The 16,602-nt window shown below is 39.4% G+C and overlaps 1 protein-coding gene across 3 annotated transcripts in view; it reads right to left on the bottom strand.

Moving 5' to 3' along the window:
- hspa12a (heat shock protein 12A) overlaps positions 1-16,602 on the bottom strand; it is a 62,797-nt gene that overhangs the window by 16,957 nt on the left and 29,238 nt on the right. For 2 of the 3 annotated variants that reach the window (XM_069174656.1, XM_069174654.1), the window contains exons 2-6: positions 15,593-15,669; positions 14,333-14,460; positions 7,864-8,050; positions 6,409-6,513; positions 3,922-4,038 (exon numbers count right to left, since the gene is read on the bottom strand). In XM_069174656.1, coding sequence (XP_069030757.1) covers positions 3,922-4,038; positions 6,409-6,513; positions 7,864-8,050; positions 14,333-14,460; positions 15,593-15,669 — 614 coding nt within the window. The remainder of the gene's footprint in view (positions 1-3,921; positions 4,039-6,408; positions 6,514-7,863; positions 8,051-14,332; positions 14,461-15,592; positions 15,670-16,602) is intronic. The other variant, XM_069174655.1, reaches the window with a different exon arrangement.

The raw sequence follows: 16,602 nt of genomic DNA, 5'->3' as shown, positions 1-16,602 counted from the left end.
GGACACATTTTATTCACTTTGGATTTGATGAGAGAAGTTGAATGGGAGTCTATGGAGCCGGAGGCTTTTTGGAGCCGACCTCTAGTGGCACTCGCTGGTATTGCAGCTGAAGACACTTCTGGATCAGAACCATTTTACAGACCTGAAGCTACGAACACTTTTATATTCAGCCTGTAGTTTTATATCCAGTCTGTGGTTTTATATCCAGTCTGTAGTTTTATGTCCAGTCTGTAGTTTTATATCCAGTCTGTAGTTTCATATCCAGTCAGTAGTTGTATATCCAGTCTGTAGTTGTATATCCAGTCTGTAGTTTTATATCCAGTCTGTGGTTTTATGTCCAGTCTGTGGTTTTATATCCAGTCTGTAGTTTTATATCCAGTCTGTAGTTTTATGTCCAGTCTGTAGTTGTATATCCAGTCTGTAGTTTTATATCCAGTCTGTAGTTTTATATCCAGTCTGTGGTTTTATGTCCAGTCTGTGGTTTTATATCCAGTCTGTAGTTTTATATCCAGTCTGTGGTTTTATGTCCAGTCTGTAGTTTTATATCCAGTCTGTAGTTTCATATCCAGTCTGTGGTTTTATATCCAGTCTGTAGTTTCATATCCAGTCTGTAGTTTTATATCCAGTCTGTGGTTTTATATCCAGTCTGTGGTTTTATGTCCAGTCTGTGGTTTTATATCCAGTCTGTAGTTTTATATCCAGTCTGTGGTTTTATGTCCAGTCTGTATTTTATATCCAGTCTGTAGTTTTATATCCAGTCTGTAGTTTCATATCCAGTCTGTAGTTGTATATCCAGTCTGTAGTTTCATATCCAGTCTGTAGTTTCATATCCAGTCTGTAGTTTTATATCCAGTCTGTGGTTTTATATCCAGTCTGTGGTTTTATATCCAGTATGTAGTTTTATATCCAGTCTGTGGTTTTATATTCAGTCTGTAGTTGTATATCCAGTCTGTAGTTTTATATCCAGTCTGTAGTTTTATATCCAGTCTGTAGTTTTATAACCAGTCTGCAGTTTTATATCCAGTCTGTAGTTTTATAACCAGTCTGTAGTTTTATATCCAGTCTGTGGTTTTATATCCAGTCTGTAGTTTTATATCCAGTCTGTAGTTTTATGTCCAGTCTGTGTTTTATATCCAGTCTGTAGTTTTATATCCAGTCTGTAGTTTCATATCCAGTCAGTAGTTGTATATCCAGTCTGTAGTTTTATATCCAGTCTGTGGATTTATGTCCAGTCTGTGGTTTTATATCCAGTCTGTAGTTTTATATCCAGTCTGTGGTTTTATATCCAGTCTGTAGTTTTATATCCAGTCTGTGGTTTTATGTCCAGTCTGTAGTTTTATATCCAGTCTGTAGTTTCATATCCAGTCTGTAGTTGTATATCCAGTCTGTGGTTTTATATCCAGTCTGTAGTTTCATATCCAGTCTGTAGTTTTATATCCAGTCTGTAGTTTCATATCCAGTCTGTAGTTGTATATCCAGTCTGTGGTTTTATATCCAGTCTGTAGTTTCATATCCAGTCTGTAGTTTTATATCCAGTCTGTAGTTTCATATCCAGTCTGTGGTTTTATATCCAGTCTGTGGTTTTATATCCAGTATGTAGCTGTATATCCAGTCTGTGGTTTTATATCCAGTCTGTGGTTTTATATCCAGTCTGTAGTTTTATAACCAGTCTGTAGTTTTATAACCAGTCTGTAGTTTTATATCCAGTCTGTAGTTTTATAACCAGTCTGTAGTTTGATATCCAGTCTGTAGTTTGATATCCAGTCTGTAGTTTTATATCCAGTCTGTAGTTTTATAACCAGTCTGTAGTTTTATATCCAGTCTGTAGTTTTATATCCAGTCTGTAGTTTTATAACCAGTCTGTAGTTTTATAACCAGTCTGTAGTTTTATATCCAGTCTGTGGTTTTATATCCAGTCTGTAGTTTTATATCCAGTCTGTAGTTTTATGTCCAGTCTGTGTTTTATATCCAGTCTGTAGTTTTATATCCAGTCTGTAGTTTCATATCCAGTCAGTAGTTGTATATCCAGTCTGTAGTTTTATATCCAGTCTGTAGTTTTATATACAGTCTGTGGTTTTATGTCCAGTCTGTGGTTTTATATCCAGTCTGTAGTTTTATATCCAGTCTGTGGTTTTATAACCAGTCTGTAGTTTTATATCCAGTCTGTGGTTTTATATCCAGTCTGTGGTTTTATGTCCAGTCTGTAGTTTTATATCCAGTCTGTAGTTTCATATCCAGTCTGTAGTTGTATATCCAGTCTGTGGTTTTATATCCAGTCTGTAGTTTCATATCCAGTCTGTAGTTTTATATCCAGTCTGTAGTTTCATATCCAGTCTGTGGTTTTATATCCAGTCTGTGGTTTTATATCCAGTATGTAGCTGTATATCCAGTCTGTAGTTTTATAACCAGTCTGTAGTTTTATATCCAGTCTGTAGTTTTATAACCAGTCTGTAGTTTTATATCCAGTCTGTAGTTTTATAACCAGTCTGTAGTTTGATATCCAGTCTGTAGTTTTATAACCAGTCTGTAGTTTTATGTCCAGTCTGTAGTTTTATAACCAGTCTGTAGTTTTATATCCAGTCTGTAGTTTTATAACCAGTCTGTAGTTTTATATCCAGTCTGCAGTTTTATAACCAGTCTGTAGTTTTATATCCAGTCTGTAGTTTTATAATCAGTCTGTAGTTTGATATCCAGTCTGTAGTTTTATAACCAGTCTGTAGTTTGATATCCAGTCTGTAGTTTTATAACCAGTCTGTAGTTTTATATCCAGTCTGTAGTTTTATAACCAGTCTGTAGTTTGATATCCAGTCTGTAGTTTTATATACAGTCTGTAGTAAAAACTATCATGTTTAGAGTTGTGTGTTATGAAAAATGAATCCATAACGTGGATTTTGTGTTGTCATCTCCAGTAAAGCTGAATAGTTTGATGAAGATACAAAGAGCAATGAATGAACAATAAGCATCTCAGTTGATATAAGCAAACTGAAATCTGTGTTTCTACAGATTCCAACAGGAAACTACAGCTACTATAAATAATTTGAATATCCAGTCTCAGCAGTGACATTATCTCAGAGAGAGCTGTTGTTTTTTTTTAGATTTATTTCAGTTTCTTCTTTTCCTTACTTTCCTTCTCGGCTCCTTTCAAAGTGAACTTTGCTTGAAGAAATCCTGTTTTTATTGTTTGAGGACCAGAGTAGAACCAGAGGTTGGTGTTCAGGGTGGTTGAGCAAAGAGGACTGGGATTGTGTCATCGCCCCTGGAGAGCTGTAAGGGATTATGTGATCAGAGGAGGAGGAGGAGGAGCAGGAGGAGCAGGAGGAGGAGAAGGAGGAGTTACAGTATCCCTCACTCATTTCATCACCACCTCTCCCTCTCTCCTCCAAGAGCAGCCAATCAGATGAATCCTGCCTGATGCTGAGTCACTGTACATCCTCAGTTCTGCTCTCCTCCTCCCTCGCTGAGTTTTGATCATGACCTCTCCCCGTCAGCTCCCTGCTCCTCCTTCCTGCTCCTCCCTGCCTCCAGCACCACTGCAGACAGCAGCTAACAGCCGTCCTCCTTTTTTACTGCTCCTGCCCTCATCTTTACCCCCTCGTGTCTTCCTCATCTTTTTACCTCCCCCCCTCCCCCCCTCCCTATCTCTGGTCTCATGCCTCCGTCTTCCCTGCAGACACACCCATCACTTACACTGACGCTCTGCAGAAACACACACACACACACACACACACACACACACACACACACACACACACACACACACGTTTCCTCCACCACAGCTACAGGTCTCTATGTGTGGTTCTGTAGTCTATGCAGTAGATCAGATCACCTTCTCTCACCACATAAACATCATAACTACAGTTCAAAGCTGGAGTCCAGAAACCACAGTGAGTGTGAAGATGTGACCGCAGCTCCTCTTCCTACCTTGTAGGCCGCTTCCCTCATGAACTGCTTTGCAGGCATTTTCCAGATGGCAGGAACGGTGATCACCCATCTCACGTCGTTGTTGTCAAACTCTCCACCTGTCTGGTCACTCAGCTCCTGTTAGAGGAGGATTGAAACACACCATTAGTTAGTGCTTAGTGTCACACGGTGCGCTCAGACCACCATGGTTGCATGTTTCTGGGTTCAGATGACATCACTGATTGGTCTTGTGATCGAAACTCTTTCTGTAATCACTTAGTTCCTCGAGATGATGTTGTCTTGGTCTCCAGCACCACTGTGAGAAACCTTGGAGTCCTCTTTGAGGAGGATTTGTCCTTTAGCCACCTGATGAAACAAGTCTCCAGAACTGACTTCTTTCATCTAGAAAGAACATCTAGATAAATCTTATCGAACCACATCATCCTGACAGATCTAATAGAACCACTTCATCCTGACAGATCTAATAAAACCACATCATCCTGATAGATCTTATAGAACCACATCATCCTGATAGATCTTATAGAACCAAATAATCCTGACAGATCTAATAGAACCACATCATCCTGACATATCTAATAGAACCACGTCATCCTGATAGATCTTATAGAACCACATCATCCTGACATATCCAATAGAACCACATCATCCTGACATATCTAATAGAATCACATCATCCTGACAGAGATCTTACAGAACCACATCATCCTGATAGATCTAATAGAACCACATCATCCTGACAGACCTTATAGAACCACATCATCCTGACAGATCTAATAAAACCACATCATCCTGATAGATCTTATAGAACCACATCATCCTGACAGATCTAATAGAACCACATCATCCTGATAGATCTTATAGAACCACATCATCCTGATAGATCTTATAGAACCACATCATCCTGACAGATCTAATAAAACCACATCATCCTGACAGATCTAATAGAACCACATCATCATGACATATCCAATAGAAACACATTATCCTGACATATCTAATAGAACCACATCATCCTGATAGATCTTATAGAACCAAATCATCCTGACATATCTAATAGAACCACATCATCCTGATAGATCTTATAGAACCACATCATCCTGACATATCCAATAGAACCACATCATCCTGACAGAGATCTTACAGAACCACATCATCCTGATAGATCTAATAGAACCACATCATCCTGATAGATCTTATAGAACCACATCATCCTGAGAGATCTTATAGAACCACATCATCCTGACAGATCTTATAGAACCACATCATCCTGACAGATTTTATAGAACCACATCATCCTGATAGATCTTATAGAACCACTTCATCCTGACAGATCTAATAAAACCACATCATCCTGATAGATCTTATAGAACCACATCATCCTGACAGATCTAATAAAACCACATCATCCTGATAGATCTTATAGAACCACTTCATCCTGACAGATCTAATAAAACCACATCATCCTGACAGATCTTATAGAACCACATCATCCTGGCAGATCTTATAGAACCACATCATCCTGACAGATCTTCTCTCTCAGCCTGCTTGTGGTTCCCAGTTTCCAAAAGTAGAATGGGAGGCAGAGCTTCAGTTTTCAGGCTCCCAGTTTGTGTTCAGGAGCAGAAACCCTCTCTAGTTTTAAGGTTCCACTCAAAACTTTTCTTTTTGATAAAGTTTATAGTTGAGCTGCTCAGGTGAACCTGAACCATCCTGCAGTTCTGCTGTTATAGACCGAGGCTGCTGAGGGACCTCGTTTTACACTTAGCTTCTTTCACGCTCTATAACTCGTATCTCATCATCACATCTCATTAACTTCATGCTTCTTCTCTCCCATAGTTTCTTCTTATTATCTGTTGTCTCCATTCAGTTCCTTCTCTTGTGTAGTTTCTGTTCTTTCTTTTGCAGATGTCCCGTCATGGAGATGCATGTCTCTGCTCTGTGATTGTCCACCAACAGTTCTTCTCTTCTATCTCTATGCTGTCCTTTTCTCTCTCTGCTCTCCTCTCACCCCAACCGGTCGAGGCAGATGCTCCGCCCACCTCTGATCTTGGTTCTGTTAACAGAAGCTCCGCCCACCTCTGATCCTGGTTCTGTTAACAGATGCTCCGCCCACCTCTGAGCCTGGTTCTGTTGGAGGTTTCTTCCTGTTAAAGGGAGTTTTTCTTCCCTCTGTTGGAGGTTTTTCTCCCTTAAAGAGGAGTTTTTTCCTCCTAGCTTATGTGGGAATTATTGAATTATTGAATTGTTGAATTGTTGGTTTCTCTGTATAATATTGTAAAGTCTTGCTGGAAGGACTTTAATGTGTTAACTGCCATGAAATAACCTGTGTTGTGATTTGGCGCTATATAAATAAAGTTGAATTGAATTGAATTACTGAGCGATTCATAATGTCACAAAGAACCATCTTCTCTGCTCAGAAACATTTGTTTCTTATAACTCACATATTGAGAACAGAATATCAACCAAAGGAAAACAGACATGTTTTACCTTTAGTGCTTGCTCCTTAAAGAAGGCCAATGCATACGCAAAGATGTCCAGAGCTTTCACTCGTTTCCCGTTGGCTGCGTGGAGGTCGGTGTCGATGGAGAGATTCTGGTCGCAGAACAAAGATGTCAGAGTTAGAGGTACATGAAAGGAGAGCCGGACATTCAGGACTCCTTCAACCAACCATCACATCCACGTACCTCCTCAGCCAGCAGACAGACTGTCAAGTGAGCTCATGGTCACCAGAGGAGGAATCCTGAGCTTTTGATTGGTCCGTCACTAAGCTTTGGTCTTGACTTCTAGTCGTATATCTTTATTGTTGTTAACAAATCCCAAATACTGAACACTGTAGTTTGTATCAAGTGTTATTTTGATGGGGACTATTTTCAGCAGCGGATATTTTGGGAAGCAGGACAGCGTGTGTTCATGGTGGTGAAGTAACATTTCACCCAGTTTCACAGAGTCAGAGATGTAGTTCGGAAATAACAAATGGAGCTCTGAGGCTGAAATAGGATGAATCGGGCTTTGATGCACAGACGACATGTTTAGAGGATGAGATTAGTTTAGAAGATGAAAAATGTATCATCAGCTTTATTCTCCGTGTCAACTTTGCTGACTCTTTCATAAAGCAACTGTCAGAAGATTCAATCTCCCAGCAACTCCAAACATTTATATAATGAGTGTGTGCAGTCAACATGCTGTCAGTAGTAATGAACATGGAGTCTCCAGAGGTTTTATATTAGGAGGCCAATCTGCACTTAAATGATCCGATTCCTGTTCATTTGTATCTGTCGTGTTTCATATTGAAGTGGTGACTGTGGCTTGTTGGGTCACGTTAACTTTAATCTCCGTATCTCTGTTGTAATGATTCAGGTTCCCGGATAACGTTTGAGCTGGAGATTGAACTCCAGTCTGCCAGGGGACAGTCTGGGTTTGTTGTGGGGTGGTTGGGATCTGACAGCTGGTTGAACCACACGATCTGACACGTCCTCCTCTACAACCGGTTTGCTGAACCAATCGATTACTTTGGTTTCTCTACAATTTGAGTAACTTTCATCCCTTCACTCTGTTCACACCTTGTTTAATCACCTGTCTAGAAGTGTGATCACTTCTCTGTCTGTATGAATTACTATCTGTTCTATCTGCTCTAAACCACAAATCAACTAACAGTAAACTCAGCGTATTAACAGTCAGTGAACATATACAAATGAGTATGTACATATACGTACGAATATACGTATGAATTATTATAACTCAATACTTCTTTGACAAAACATCAAAGCTGCTGTTTTTATCCGTTCTGTGTGAAATGTCAGTTCATTTTTTTTATGTTTTAAACTAATTATCTTACATATTTCCCCTTTGAAGTTCCAGTAAAAACATCCATGGTGCTACTACTGCTGCGTTGTGAAGAGCTGTAGTTGAAGACAGCGTGTACACAGTATGTGAGTATCTTACTGCAGTGGTGTGGAGCTTCATTTTGAATTTTTCCAGGTAGAGCCATTGTTTGGACTCGCTGGGGTCCAGGTCGTGATAGAAGTCGCGAGCCGCGTAGCCAAAACTGTGGAACTTCCTGTCTGGAGTCAGTAGGATGGTGGTTGGAGTCTTCTGATTGGACACACCGGGGTCTCCGCCCTCCCAACGCCTGGGAAGAGACAAGTTATCAAGATAGATAGATAGATAGATAGATAGATAGATAGATAGATAGATAGATAGATTAGATAGATTAGATAGATTAGATAGATAGATAGATAGATAGATAGATAGATAGATTAGATAGATAGATAGATAGATAGATAGATTAGATAGATAGATAGATAGATAGATAGATAGATACTTTATTAATCCCACAAGGGGACATTTTTTCGCAACAGCAGCATTATAGACACAGGTAAAGCAATAAAAATAACAGAATGAAAAAGAATGATCTCCTGAATCTCGAATGATCTCCTGTATCAGGAATGATCTCCTGTATCAGGAATGATCTCCTGTATCTGGAATGATCTCCTGTATCAGGAATGATCTCCTGTATCTGGAATGATCTCCTGAATCTGGAATGATCTCCTCTATCAGGAATGATCTCCTGTATCTGGAATGATCTCCTGTATCAGGAATGATCTCCTGTATCTGGAATGATCTCCTGTATCAGGAATGATCTCCTGTATCTGGAATGATCTCCTGTATCTGGAATGATCTCCTGTATCTAGAATGATCTCCTGTATCAGGAATGATCTCCTGTATCTGGAATGATCTCCTGTATCTGGAATGATCTCCTGTATCTGGAATGATCTCCTGAATCTGGAATGATCTCCTCTATCAGGAATGATCTCCTGTATCTGGAATGATCTCCTGTATCAGGAATGATCTCCTGTATCTGGAATGATCTCCTGTATCTGGAATGATCTCCTATATCAGGAATGATCTCCCGTATCAGGAATGATCTCCTGGATCTGGAATGATCTCCTGTATCTGGAATGATCTCCTGTATCTGTCCTTGTGACAGCAGCTGGAGGAGTCTATTGGAGAACGTGCTCTGCTGTCCCTGCAGCAAGTTTACAATAAATCTGTATGTCTGCTTTTGATTTGATCGACCACAGACTGTTGGCACTTTTGAAGATTTCAGCTAAGCAATAATTCCTCAGGTGAAAACCTGTTAAGCAAGTTTGGTAATATTAACAGTTAACTTGTAAATCACTATATAATTTAGACAGTGAACATGAGTGCTCTCAGAACTGAAGTGACATCAGGTAACTGTCATGTTAATGCAGAGAGCTACGCATCGCTGTGAGAGCACCGTTATTACCCGTGTACCCTTTTTACTAACAGTTAACCCTTCGACCATTTAAAAAAAATGTCCATCTGAAAAGTAACATCGGCAAATTCAATCAGTAATATCTCCACCTCCTTAAGGCCAAAATGAAGCACCTAGGACTCTGTGGAGACGGTTGAATATTGAAATACAGTCAGTCTTCGTGTTCCCATCAGCAGGTCAGAGTGTGTTTTAAGAAACTGTCAGCAAAAACTGATTATGAGTTACAGAGTGAATAAAAGCCATTCAACAATGACTCAGTCAACACTGACGCTATATAACATGTTATAAAACATCTAAACTGCAACTCCACCAAATTGCAAAAGAAATGAAGCCCAACAATGTTTTGCCCAGTTCAGTCCCAGTATCACCGTTTGGAGAGGATGCGACGTTAAGCTAACCAACTCCTCTATAACTCCACTCCTTCCTGCTGCCAGGTGATCTGCTGAATCTCCATCTGTCTAATGGCTCTCGATACACAACGCAGTCCAAGACAACACGTTCATTTCACCTCCAAATGCTCATCTTTATATATTTCTTATTGCATAAAAGAAAAACAACAGCACCTTTCTGACAAAATCATTCAGTCTGAAAAGTAGAACTATGAAAACATGAAGGCCATGAAATTAGATATTTTTAAAACGACTTAGGCTGTCGTCTCCATCGGACACTGAACGGGGACATGATCAATACAATAAAAAAATACACAAAATACTTGTTGCATTTCAGCAACAGAATAGGAGCACTTCCTCTTCCTTTCCGACAGGTTTACAGAGCTGAACACCAACAACATAAGAAGCTATAAAGCTATAGCGTTTCTAAATATCTCACGTATTGGCCCTTTAAAGGCTGCTCAGTAGCTTCCAAATTAACTCGAGGTCTAAATTTATGATGCAAAGACTGAAAACACGGCACAACGGAGTGTGGCAGACTATCGGGTCATCCGTAGAACGCTGTATGAGGACAAGAGTTGTTGCCTGCCTCGACCACAAGGGGCAGTACACCCTTCAGTGAGTGCTTCTGTAACAAAGTATTATCATGTCTGTATTTTGCAGAATAGCAAGTAAAGGAAGACAAATAACCCATCAAACAGAGTATTTATTGAAGTGCGTTATATTATTATATTCTATGTTCCTCCAACAGAAGCCAACATAAACCTATAAAAAGGCCTCGAGATGAAACAAAAATAATAACATACACTGTGAAACTGCCAGAATCTCAGAAAATACTGTGACACTAATTTTTATTCAGACCACCCAGCACTGCTTCTGAGATTAAAATGAGTCATTAAATTTGGTGTGAAAAGCCGTATGAACCGAGTCCTCCCGCTAATTGAGCGACCACAGTATTTCTGGACAAATGGAGGACAGCTATTATTAGTGTTACCTGTGTTCCTTGAGAGAAGTGCATGATGGGATTATGGAGGCCGTCTCACTAAGAGCACCTGATGTAAGGAGGAACTAATTTGGGGCAGAACAGCTTTTAGCTGATAACAGATATGAGGTTGAGGTTTTTGTCTGAAAATCAAGTCCTGTTTTTTTTTTTTTTTTTGTGCGGCTGTTGTCGTGACTGCTTGTTTTTTATTTGACTGTTTGAGAAGTGAAATCCAACAAAATGTATGGTTTATTGATTTTGCCACCATGTTTGTCTATAACTGTTAATTCTTCCTTCATTTTTGCAGTTTTTATTTCATTTGAATGCAACTTTTTAGTTTCCTCACTAAATCAGTGGTGCCTAACATTAACATTTGAAGGGCCATTAAAATAACTCAGATTAAACTCCTGAACTTTCAGCTCCAGAAATGATGAAATTCCCCCCAAAAGAAAAAGACAGCTGAAGCCTACAATTTAATAATAACAAACTGGTAATTAGAAAATAGTTTTTAATTCCATCTTATTTCATTACTTTTTTAGTTTATTTAGATTCCAAGTATCCAAACATTTATGATGAAATAATACATCACCTCTTTGTTTTTTAGTCAGAGGGGAGTATTAGTCACATGTTTGTAAGTGACGGGGTATTTAAATCATGTGTCTGCTTGTTTTTTGATAATTTGACTGACAGTTCAGCGACCACGTGAACAAACAATATGAACTCACTGTAGTTGGAGAGTCAGCCCACAGATAAAAACCTTTTATTAACCAGAACATGTAAAAGTCAGACTTTGCTTTTGATGTTTGATTCAATTAAATATTGTAAACAAAATAAATGAAAATGGCAACGACAAAACTGATGGGACCCTTCACCTGGTGTTACGAACTCATAGAAAGCCAATTCAGAATAGTTGAAGGCTTTCTCAGGTGATCTGAGCGTGTTTGAGGTCCACTTCCTGTTGGGAAGCCCGTTTCACTGCAGAATGACTCAACAGTCTTCAGATTTGATTGAGCTGCACAGATGTAGTAAAGCAGCCCTCACACAGGACACAGTGCAGCGAGTCAGACTGCTTGGATTTGGTCTCATTAAAGCACGTGTTGATAACAACATAAATATATATTAACAGCAGTCTCATCCTTGAAGTCACAACACCAACAACAAGCCTGTCCTCACCAGGATAACATTATATTATTCAGCCTGGCCTCACATCACCCTGAACACTCAGCCACACTGAATCCTGCACGACTATTAATAATAGATGGATTTCAATGAGAGGAGGGCAGCTGCAGTAGAAAAGATTTCCGAATGAGAATATAGAGACGCTGCATCTTTGTTGAGGCCTTTTAATTTGATGAAATGAGGATGTAGCTTCCTCTCTGAGAACCTGTCAGCACCCCGGACAGTTGTCTTTGTTTGTGGGTCCGTTCTGACGCCAATTAGTTTCCTACTTCATTTGTTTCTCCCACAACACGTGAGGACAGCTGATGAATGCTAACGAATGTCCATCGGCCGGGGAATGTCTCCAACTAGCACACCAGCACACTCCCCTCCGTCTAATACAGCTATTCAAGGATTCCCTGCTATAAATACAGACCCCTCCCACTCGCTTGGGGAGGGAGGAGGAGGAGGAGGAGAAGGAGGAGGGAGGGGGTGGAGGATGGGATGAAAAAATAAAAATAAAGGAGATGTGCTGTTTTCACTGCAACTCAAACACCAACGAGTGAAAATATCTGATGTCATTTTATCTGATGGTTAAAGTTCCTCCCTCAGAGAATCCAAGAGAAAAAAGGTTTGACTATTATATGATAACTGGATGTGCTCTGAGACGCTACCCTCTGAAGGAATGTCAGGGTGGTGGTGGGATGGGTGGAGGAGGTGGTGCTGTGTGTGTGTGGGGGGGGGGGGGTATTTTTCTCACTGCTAAATAGTAGAGCGGTGTTATTAATCATATTGAAAAGAGGATCCTCAGACAAAACCACAATAACTGTTCAGAGGTTGAGTTTAAAAAGTGAAGACAGGACACTAGCTGATTGTTTTATGTTCAGATTTGAGATGCTGTCACGATACAATTGGTCTGAAATTTACAAGGTTTTCTTGATTAATCTCAGTATTCATACGATATTATTACTGATTATGTCACGATAACGTGTTTGTTTGTTTGTTTTTAAGTGTGATTAGGATTTCAGATAGTTATACTAAAAAGTTTTTAAATGAAAACAGTGGTGTCTAATCTGCACTCTGTCAAAGTTGATCAAATAAAACATGTTCTGATAAAACCATTTGATTCCTCTCAGTTGGAAATGGTCCATGTGTTATTATTCAGAAATCTATTATTTCAGTTTGGGTCATTATGAAATGCATGAAATTCAAACTGTCTAAAAACAATATGTACATGGTAAGTATGTGCTGATAAACCCATTTGATTCCTAGACATCCAGAGAGCTAAGGTGTGGACCCACTGGGCCATCTAAACACAGCCTGTAGGATTTATAATAAAAGCGTACGTACATATAAAATCCACACAAATAAACAGATTGATAAAAGCTGCGTTACACGGAGGAACGAAGACTCCACTGAAAGACTAGTAATACCAGTAATATCATTATGACCGAATACAGTTCGTTGTGCTTCAAAGTCAGCGTGACTAACAACAATCTTCATTACGCTCTCACCACATTTCACACAACACACTCGGTGCATCTCTTCCACGCTGAATCTAAATCCACCATTTGAAGTCTCTAATCTGAAATTGCTGCACCTGAATATGTCCTTTAGATGTGATAAGGTGAAAACAAACTATTAGTCGCAGCCTGCATGTTGGTGAAGACACATCGTTAGCATGGCTTAAAAACATATACTGATTATTAAGATTATTTTAAACGGTACCATCACTGCAACCAGCTCCATTTGGGCTCCTTTTTGTTGGAAATTGTTGATATTCCTGTTATACGATATTAAAACAAAAACATAACAATATTCCTTTGTAATTCATCTTTTTTATTCTTTCAACCTGCTTTCAAGCTTTCAACTTGTTGCTTCACTGATAAACAAGCAATAAACCAGCAATCACACTCTGACCAGAAGATAATCGGCACATTTCAGATAATGTTCAACAGCTCCTTTAGGATTTGAACCTGGTTTAGTTTTAAGATGCGAGTGGTCACCTGGTTTTACTTCACAGCTACTAGACCAGTATGGATCAAACCTCCGAGCTTCTGCTCTCTGAGCTGAAGACAAACTGCAGCCAAAACCCGTCCGACTCGAAACATTCTCTATGGCATTAAATATCCATGATCCCACTTTATACTTTCATCCATCCATATTATTATGAAGACTTTAACACCAAACAACCAGCTGATCTGGATGCATCGGGACGCTGTGAGTTTGGTTTGATCAAAAACATCATCTGTCATCAGATGTTGAAGGAAATGTTGCTGAAGATTTCAAGTTTTTTTCAACCATGTAACATAAAAATAAACCTTCTAACTTTGGCAGAAATAAAGAGTCCAACCCGACCGTGAGACGTTCACTGAAAAAAACAGGTTTTCAGCCGAGTAAGAAGTCTGTTGTTTTTTAATTTGACCAAAAATAAGGATGTAAAAAAGCTGATTTCATCTTCAATGATATTTCTGCACATGTGAAGCAGCAGTTTTATAGTGTGTAAAGCAGATATCAGCTGAGTAACGCTGTGCCCCCCCCCCCTCCCCCTCCTCAGTGAGTGTCTGCATTGCAGTACCGGCCTACCTCATGGTGTGAATGCACTCTGGCTCCTTCGTGAAGGCGTAAGCATAACCGCTGGACGTGGTGCCAAAATCAATGGCTACCACCACCACGAAGGACGGGCCGGACGGAACCTGCTCCGGGTCGTTCTGCTGCACACACACAACACAGTTGGACCGGGGGAGGGGAGGAGGGGTTCAAAACAGTGGATCATTATCAATAACAGAAACATGTCTTTTCAGAAAATCGCATAGAATATTTATAGAATCGTTGGAACTCTATTCTTGAAGTAATCATAATATTTTACAGAATAGGACGACGCTTGAGGAGACGCTGATTCAGCAAATATTTTCTTTCTCTGGTTTGTGCATTGCACCCTATTATGAAGGTAGTTTTGTCTTTTTTTATGCAGGTATGAAAACAGTTTTGGGAGCAATTTCTTGCACTGCTGTCAAACATCAAGTTTGTAGGTAAAAATATATGAAGTGAAAAGGAAATAATTTTGCTTGCAAACAAATTCTCCTTCACAGTTTAGTTTGTTTTGGTCACAGACTCGAGAATTTAGTTTATGAAACCCGATTCTTTGTTGGGTCACAAAATGTCTGGATTGTGAATCAGACCTTAACAAATTTTGGTTGAGAGTTTAGTTGTCCATAGTGGGCGGGACTTCGGCCGACGGGAGTTTCTATTGGTGGGTTGGAGCCACATGGTCGCTGCTTTCTCTCCTCAGCATCACAACAAACTGATGAACCGGAACAATCGCAGCTGACGGAGTTTGTTGTGATGTCGTTTAGTGGGAATGAGTAATATGTTAAATTACTTTAACTTCCATTTGTAAGTGGTTTTGTGCGTACAGTAGGTCTATGTGTTAAATATAATGAATATTAATTATAAAGTATTTAAAGGCATATTTTTACAGCAGATGTAGCACATATATTCTATATCACAGTCACAACATCACTTTTATGATCTTTTTGTTCTTTAAGTTACAAAAATAAATACCTGTCCTATGCTTGTTATCATAGGACGTGATTATAAAGTACCATTTTAAAAACATGGAGTTGTTGAAAAACTCACATTTTCCTCCAATTTTACCACAAAAAATGGCTTAAAACTCCACAAATTATATCAAAAATTTTAAGAAAAGCTGCAGTTTAGCAAAATCAAGAATTTGTGATTGCAACAATCACAAAACAACTGCAAACCCCTGGAGAAACTGGTTTCTACATCGTCTGGAGTAACAAGCGTTCCATGAAGGAGCAGATGTGGAGGAGCGTTGGTCACCTGAGTGTGTGACGGAGACAGGGGGGTGATCCCGGGGTCTCCCATGCTCTTAGCTGGAGAAGGATTGGCCATCGCATCTGTAGAGGAAGACAAACAGAGATATCTGATCTCACCTTGTACTTTTATTTTTCATTCATTGTTTATGTTGTCAACGATTTTAGTTGTAGAATCCTCCTGCTCATGAAGTCACTGAAAACATCCAATAGGACAACGAGTTGGATGAATTATGTGATTTAGGAGAAGTTGAAAATGAATCACATTTTCTTTTTTGTCCTCATAACAAAAACATTTGAATATTTATGTTGAATGAAATCTGCTCAAAAGTCAGAAATGTTTTGCTGCTCTGACGATGGCAGAATGAAACGGTTGTTTGGCTTTAAAACTCTGAGTTGGCGACTTTACTTTCTAAAACCTGGGGGGGGGGGGGGGGGGGGGTGGAAGGATGTCTTACATGTTTAGTAATATTTGAAATTGTTGTTGCTCCAGTTCTGGGTATTTTTATTCATTATTTCAACAACAGGTCGTCACAATGTTCACATCCTGAAATGTTGACGTTGTTTGTGATCCGTCTGATTTACACGCGTTCACAAAGGCAAACATTGGTTAATTAAAGTGATGATATCTTATGACGTGAAGGAGGTGCTGCGGCTCATAACATCAGTGGCTACCGTCATCATTTAGCCTGTCGAGACCCAGAAGAGGCCATCTGTGCACACTGGGCTGTTTTTCATTAACTTCACCTGATGACTGAAATGTCTGCTTCTCTTCATGCATCTGACTCGTTGCACTGATGTGAGCAGAACTGCTCCTCATCGCACAATATCATTATTTGGATCAAATTTTCTATCAAATTCTCAGTAATGTAAATATGGTAAATTCTTGTGGCTGCGTTTTACTTATCATTTGATTTATTTGTTACTATTATTTTGGAAAAGCTTGCCACTATAAAAAGTTGATTGTCTTTCTTTTTGTTTTGCCCAGTATTGTTTTATTTTTAAAGACTGATTTAT

This window comes from Embiotoca jacksoni, unplaced genomic scaffold (assembly GCF_022577435.1).
Source record: "Embiotoca jacksoni isolate LCO1_2020_lvr unplaced genomic scaffold, fEmbJac1.0.p SCAF_60, whole genome shotgun sequence".
Classification (NCBI taxonomy): Eukaryota; Metazoa; Chordata; class Actinopteri; family Embiotocidae; genus Embiotoca; species Embiotoca jacksoni.
The sequence above is the reverse complement of the archived record's forward strand: the minus strand, read 5'-3'. Positions and strand labels throughout refer to the sequence as shown.